The sequence below is a fragment of the Homarus americanus genome, unplaced genomic scaffold (genome assembly GCF_018991925.1).
Source record: "Homarus americanus isolate GMGI-L3 unplaced genomic scaffold, GMGI_Hamer_2.0 scaffold51476, whole genome shotgun sequence".
Lineage (NCBI taxonomy): Eukaryota > Metazoa > Arthropoda > Malacostraca > Decapoda > Nephropidae > Homarus > Homarus americanus.
In genome coordinates, this window is record NW_024736148.1 from 5,247,675 (window position 1) to 5,255,109 (window position 7,435).

The 7,435-nt window shown below is 45.0% G+C and overlaps 1 protein-coding gene across 2 annotated transcripts; it reads left to right on the forward strand.

The window, feature by feature from the left end:
- The first annotated feature begins 408 nt into the window (after positions 1-408).
- LOC121872080 lies at positions 409-2,926 on the forward strand. 2 transcript variants are annotated; one of them, XR_006090019.1, is made up of 3 exons: positions 409-832; positions 1,147-1,536; positions 2,637-2,926. XR_006090019.1 is itself a non-coding variant. In XM_042374769.1 (3 exons), the coding sequence occupies exons 1-3, from the start codon at positions 1,213-1,215 to the stop codon at positions 2,718-2,720; spliced, it is 318 nt and encodes a 105-aa protein (XP_042230703.1). In that variant the 5' UTR covers positions 409-1,212; the 3' UTR covers positions 2,721-2,926. The 2 variants fall into 2 exon arrangements, 1 of the variants encoding a protein (XP_042230703.1); XM_042374769.1 differs by having other exon boundaries at positions 409-1,313; positions 1,404-1,536.
- The last annotated feature ends 4,509 nt before the right edge of the window (positions 2,927-7,435 follow it).

The window sequence follows — 7,435 nt, forward strand, 5'->3', positions numbered from 1 at the left end:
TAACCCGGCGACATGACTGAGTTACTCAAGAAGCTACCCTCCAGCCAGTACACCTGTTACCTGGTCAGACACACCCAGATTAGTGACGACATCTTCCGGCTCGTGACCACCAATATAAGACCCTCCAGTGCCTTCCACGCATTATTAGCATTCGGATCATTATTGTAACAGGGAAGGGGCCGACAGCTCCTTCCCAGAGGGAGACTTCCCTCCCCAGCACCAAGTCTCCAGCTAGCAGAGTCTCCCATAGGAAACATAGTCCAGTAGCACCAGCAGCTTCCCCAGCCGCTAGGCCTCCCTCAGGTCACACGTGAGTCATTGTCAGAGCGATCCAAGGGTGAGTTACTTACGGTGGGAAGTGTATCCATTTCATGTTTGTGTCCGAGAGTCAGTGTCAAGTAACTTCGATATATTGATCTATTAATGTGTTCATGCCATTGAGTTGAATAATAAATAGCTGTACTTAGAATTGGTGTTTAGAAAATTTCCCCTTAAAATATATTAACAGTTAAATAACTAATTGGCCACGCTACCAAACTTTCCTCATTTTATCTTACAACTTATAACTTCTAAGTATTATTTCTACTCAAGATTTCCCCTCATTATAGTCTGGTCGAGAAATTCAATGGGACCCTTAAATCCATGCTTAAAAAAAATCCAAACAGCCTACTGCCTGGGATCGTTAGCTTCCTGCAGTCTTTGTTCACCTACCAAGAAGCTCCACAGGCGAGTTTGGGATTTTCACCGTTCAAACTCCTGTATGGAAGGGCGGTCAGAGGGCCGGCCAATCACCATTTTGCACCACTTGTGGGATTGACAGCAGACTGATGGTGTGAGTACTGCTTACCAATACGTATTTGATTTAAAACATAGCTAGAAAATACCTGCAGGTTGGCTCATTAAGAGGTACAGTATGTAATATCAAGGAAAATATAAATTCTACTATGATAAAGCTTCAGTTGATAAATAATTTCATGTGGGGGATGACATTTTGTTTCTCTTGCATACAGTTTCAAACATATTGCTCGTAAAGTGAAAGGGTCCTTATAAAGTTGTTAGGAAGAAAGGCCAAATGGATTATGAAATACAGATGAATGGGAAGACTAATTTATTTCATGCTAACATGTTAAAGAGATGCATTTCTAGGGTGGAAAATGCTTCAGAATCGTGTGCTACCAACGTGGAAGAAGTCTTTACAACGATACTGGAAGAATGCGACGAAAAGAAGGAACCTTCGGCTGTCTCTTCCTTCACTGGTCCAAAAGAAAACTCACCAGGATGTCCGTGACTTTCACCCTGACCAACAACAGCAGGTCAGACAGTTATTACAAAAGATCAGTGAGGTGTTGTTAGATATTCTGGGTTGTACAAACTTACCACAACATGCTATTAAACTTTTGCAGGATGAGGCCTTATAAAATACCTCATGCTATCAGAGGTGAGGTGAATACGGAGATAGCAGACATGTGGGGAGCGGGCATCATAGAACCTTCAAGTTCTCCATATTCCACACCCATTGTGGTTGTAAAAAGTCTGGTAATTCACATATGATTTGTCTTGATTTCAAAAAGCTTAATGCCATTACAGATTTTTCGTAGTGAACCAATGAGTGACCCTGACCATATCTTTGCTCGCCTTAATGGTTGCAATTATTTTTCTAAGCTAAATTTGTGTAAAGGATATTGGCAGTTACCTCTAAGTGATGATAGTAGGGAGTACACGGCCTTCCAGACAGATTTAGGTTTCACTTTCGGGTTTTACCCTTATGGCCTGATCAATGCTCCCGCTACCCTTAATAAGCTCATGCGCACGATGTTCAGGGGATGAAGGGAGTGCAACATTTTTTGGATGATCTGATAGTGTACACTCACACATGGGAAGAACACTTAGATGTGTTGCAGGATGTGTTTGAGCAGTTATTTAAGGCAGGGTTAACAGTAAAGCCTTCTAAATGTTTTATGAGAATGATTAAAGTGAAATAGCATAGACAAAATCAGTAGAGACAGTATGTGGCCCATGAGGGACTAAGTTGAGTATTTACTGTAGTTCGTCATAAAACAAAGAGAGAACTTTGGTCCTCCTTAGGCTTAACCGGATACTATACCCCATTATGCTACTGTTGCAGCACCATTGATGGAACTGACAGGAAGAAGAAAGCCAAAAACTTGTAATTTTTTATTTGTCATTGTAAATGTACGGTGGCGGGATTTGAAATTACCCATTGTTAAATGTGATTGTAACTTTTGGTTGATTATAACACAAACAAAACAAAACACACATACACACAACCTTAGACAACACACAAACATCACAGCACTGCATGTCACTCATTCATCAAACGACTGTCATTCATGCTACAATATTGTTTATTTGTTATTGATTAATTAGTAAAGATACATTACTCTAATAAAGTCAGTCTATCATGATGTATGTTTCATTCTCTGTGTGAAAAAAAAAACTTCCTTATATGTTTTTTTCCTGACATCTTGGCCAGCTTAGAACTGTAACCTCTTGTGTTGGTGGCCTGTGTTATAGTTTCCAATCCCATTCAAAAATTTTATTATCTCCATGGGATCTGTCCTACCGTGTCTTGCCTGAAGCACAATATATATATACCTCCTCATTTATTTTTCCAGGGTTGCAGGAAATGTTGGAGCAAACACACTTACTTTGGCAGAAAGTTTGGGGTTAGCAGAGAGAATTTCAAGCATCAACTATAGCCACGTGTCCACAAATAGGATGATTCTCGTAAATTAGTTATGACTGTACATCTATATATAAGTGTACCCTCGAAGATCTGGACTTAAAGGGGGACCACCTGTCTGAAAAAGTCAATTGTCTGTCTCTTCCGGCGAATGTAACTAAATGTATAAAAACGATAAATAATGACATACAAGACACCAAAAATACAGTACTGTGGTTTATGGCAGGGAGTATTTAGGAAAAAACTTTTGTGTGTATTTTCCTCCCGTAGCCATAGTTTTCTTAAGATAATATATACAGTAACAGGAAATGAGGAATAAATAAAAATAATAACAATGAATAAGTTACAAAAAATATATTGAATTGTATTGCCAAATCAGTAAAGAAAAGCTAAATGAAAGTTTAACACAGTCGCCATTTGCTTACACTCCCTGCTTCACCACAGTTACAAAGACCAGGTGGGACGCCGATTTCCTAGCAACGCTCCCCATCCCCTACACCCTCCTGCTCCGTTATCAAGCCAGCTAACTTGTGTGCAAATAAATGTAGTCTCGTTCAAGATTCTTCGAACACTGCTGGAGACAGCTGGCAACCCGAGGCCGTCTGTTTACTATACGACGTAGTAAAACTTTTGAATAAGTGTAAAGGTTAGGGGTGATTGGTTACTCAGTTCCCTTTGCTTAATTTAATGGTTGGGCTTTGTTGTTTCGTATTACACTACATACTGTAGTTAACAAACGGCCTTGAGTTGCCAGCTGTCTCCAGCAGTGTTGGAAGAATCTTGAACGAGACTACTACAAATTACTACATTCCCTTTACTTTTTTTTTTTTTTTACGGGAATTAACCCACCCGGGCACAGGTTAAACGACCCACAACGGGGCCTGGGGGGCGAAAAAATAAGAACAGAAAGAAATTGAAAATAGAGAAGAAAAAGGTTATACTGTGTTGATCTACACCACGAAGATGCCGGAAAACCATATTTTTAAAGTGAGACAGATTGTATAAGTATGGAAACACAGAAGAAGGCAGAGCATTCCACAGTTTGGCTGTGTGAGGAAAGGAGGTACTATAACGGGTTATTCTCGAGTGACCAGGGCCGGATTCAGGAGTGGGCAAAGTGGGCAGCTGCCCAGGGGCCTCCACAATCTGGCGGCCTCCACATATTACAATATTTTATTTATTTGTTTATTCATTTGGATTATTTTTATTTTCATTCCTTAAAATTCATGTTTTTCTATTCCATCACGTAAAACTATGTTCAGCAAGAAGCGTGATAGAGATTAGGCTAGCTACTCCTTGAAATTTATGAATACCTGGTTTTCCTATGAACCGTATATTTTTAATGAATGCTATCGTTTGTGTTGCTAATAATATATTTAGAATTCCACAAACATATATTGATTAAAAATGAACTTCATGGAATAACGAAATTGAGATTAAAAAAAATATATATTTTTTTCATTATCACTTCCATTACAAATGGAAACCACGACTTGAAACCACATGAATGACTCCAGTCATGTCTCACTTTTGTGTGTGTGTGTGTGTGTGTGTTGGGAATTTGTATACTATCAATAAATATACAGTTAATTAAAAAATTCTCAATGTTCTAATTTCCTCAATATAACTGCATATGGCTTCAAAATTCTCCAAAGAAGTGTTCAAATTTAAAAATTTTCCCGGGGGGGCTTACAGCGCCCCCCCCGAAACTCCCAGATGTTTAGGCTCGCTTCACTTGCCACCCCACCCTCTTGGGTAGTTATAATGAGGGGGCCTTCACAAAGAGGCTGCCCATGGGCCTCCACAGGTCTACATCCGGCACTGTGTAACGTCATCAAATTACAGCCAATAGGAGAACAGAGCAATCAGTCAGCACAACACCCCAACTTATGTTTTGCTGTTGGATATTTATTCTCGTTTCACTATTTAAATTCTGGGAGATATGACATTAAATAAATACACCGCCCATCGCATTTTCAGTATTATCGCAACCTGAACAATAAAAAGGAGAATAAATATCCAACAGCAAAACATAAGTTGGGGTGTTGTGCTAATTGATTGCTCTGTTTTCCTATTGGCTGTAATTTGATGACGTTACCTCTTATTCCACCAATCACAGTTAAGTAAGAGATTAGTGGAAAAATGCAATATGTACAACTTCACTATCCGTTGTTTTGGGGCGTCGCCTCCCCTAGGAGGACCTATTGTGAGCCACAGGCCTTGGCAGGGTCCCTGGGAGCAGTGGCGCCCCATAAAGAGGCCTGGGGGGAGCCAACGCCTATGGAAGGGCTCCTGAAGGCGCCACCGCCCCTGGCAGGGGCTCTGGGAGCACCACGGTCCCTAGGAACGTACCTTGACGCACCCCCGTCCCTGGAAAGACCCATGGGATCACGGCTGTCCCTGTTAAAGCCCCTAGGGTCGCCACCGCCCCTAGCAGGGACCATGGGGCACCGCCGTCCCTGTGAGGGTCCATAGGAGAGTTGCCGTCACTATGAAGGTCCTTAGGAGCGTTGCCATTCCTGAAAGGCCCATGGAAGCTCGGCCTAATACTAGAGGAACCCCTGAGGATGCCGCCTTCCCTAAAGAAGCCCCTAGGATTACCCTTGTCCCAAAGAGCGCCCCTGGTGGATCCAGCGCCCCTGACAGGTCACCTGGGGCCACCGCTGACCCTGAGAGGGCCCAGGAGGCACTTCCGTGCCTGGCATGGTAAAGTGAACCTCACAGGGATAGCAGCGATTCCAGGGTTCCTTACAGGGACGGGGGCGCCTTGAGTGGTGTTCCCAGGGACAGAGGCGCCCCCCCAGGGGCCCTACTACAGCGGTGGCGCCTTCAGGGGCCCTTCCAGAGGCGGTGTCTCCTCTAGGGTCTCGCTATGGGGCGCCACTGCCCACAAGGACCCTGCCATGGGCTGTGGCGCCCCTATGGGCCCTCCTAGGACCCGCAGTGCTGCTATGGGCCCTCCTAGTCGCAGTGCGTGCCTTTCCAGGGTCGGCAGGGTCTCTGCCAGAGGCGATGGCGCCCCCAGGGGCCCTTCCACATGTGGCATCGCCCCAAAAACTTCCTAGTTTTGTCGTACATTTTGCATTAGTCCAGTAATCCCTTACTTAACTGTGATTGGTGGAGCAAGATGTAACATCATCAAATTACAGCCAATAGGAGAAGAGAGCAATCAGTCAGCACAACACCCCAACTAATGCTTTGCTGTTAGATATTTATTCTCGTTTCACTATTTAAATTCTGGGAGATATGACGTTAAATAAATACACCACCCATCGCATTTTCAGTATTATCGCAACCTGAACAATAAAAAGGAGAATAAATACCCAACAGCAAAACATAAGTTGGGGTGTTGTGCTAATTGATTGCTCTGTTTTCCTATTGGCTGTAATTTGATGACGTTACCTCTAATTTCACCAATCACAGTTAAGTAAGAGATTACTGGAAGAATGCAATATGTACAACATCACTATCCATTGTTTTGAGGCGCTGCGTCCCCTACAAGGACCTATTGTGAGCCACAGGCCTTGGCAGGGTCCCTGGGAGCAGTGGCGCCCCCATAAAGAGGCCTGGGGGGAGCCACCGCCTGTGGAAGGGTCCCTGAAGGCGTCATCGCCGCTGGCAGGGTGTCTGGGAGCACCACGGTCCCTAGTAACGTACCTGGAGGCGCCCCCGTCACTGGAAAGGCCCATGGGATCACGGCTGTCCCTGTGAGGGCCCCTAGGGTTGTCAGCGCCAATAGCAGGGCTCATGGGGGCGCCGCCGTGTCTGTGAGGGCCCCTAGGAGCGTTGTTGTCCCTAAGAGGCCCATGGAAGCTCGACTGTTTCTGAAAGAGCCTCTGAGGACGCCGCCTTCCCTGAGAAGGCCCCTAGGATTGCCGTTGTCCCTAGGGCGGCCCTGGTGGATCCAGCACCCCTGACAGGTCCCCTGGGGGTACCGCCGACCCTGGGAGGGCCCTGGGGGCGCCTCCATGCCTGGCAAGGCCAAGTGACTCTCACAGGGATAATGTCGTTCCCAGGGTCCCTTACAGGGACGGGGGCACCTTCAGGGGTGTTCCTATGGACGGCGAAGCCCCAGGGGCCGTACCACAGTGGTGGCGTCTTCAGGGGCCCTTCCAGAGGCGGTGTCTCCTCTAGGTTCCCTCTATTGTGCGCCACTGCCCAAAAGGACCCTGCCAGGGGCTGTGGCGCCCCTATGGGCCGTCCTAGGGCCCACGGCACTGCTATGGGCTCTTCTAGTCGCAGTGGGTATCTTTTCAGGGGCGGCAGTGTCTCTGCCAGGGGCGACAGCGCCCCCAGGGGCCCTTGCACATGCGGCATCCCCCCCAAAACTTCATAGTTTTGTCGTACATTTTGCATTAGTCCAGTAATCCCTTACTTAACTGTGATTGGTGGAGCAAGATGTTTCGTCATCAAATTACAGCCAATAGGAGAAGAGATCAATCAGTCAGCACAACACCCTAACTTATGCTTTGCTGTTGGATATTTATTCTCGTTTCACTATTTAAATTCTGGGAGATATGACGTTAAATAAATACACCACCCATCGCATTTTCAGTATTATCGCAACCTGAACAATAAAAAGGAGAATAAATATCCAACAGCAAAACATAAGTTGGGGTGTTGTGCTAATTGATTGCACTGTTTTCCTATTGACTCTAATTTGATGACGTTACCTCTTATTCCACCAATCACAGTTAAGTAAGAGATTACTGGAAGAATGCTGTACAACTT

Excerpts from the sequence above, each read along its gene's own strand:
- LOC121872080 (XM_042374769.1), top strand. The coding sequence starts at position 1,213 with ATGCGACGAAAAGAAGGAACCTTCGGCTGTCTCTTCCTTCACTGGTCC. Across the intron at positions 1,314-1,403 it reads ACCCTGACCAACAACAGCAG|GATGAGGCCTTATAAAATAC; the intron begins GTCAGACAGTTA and ends AAACTTTTGCAG. Across the intron at positions 1,537-2,636 it reads TTGTGGTTGTAAAAAGTCTG|GGTTGCAGGAAATGTTGGAG; the intron begins GTAATTCACATA and ends TTATTTTTCCAG.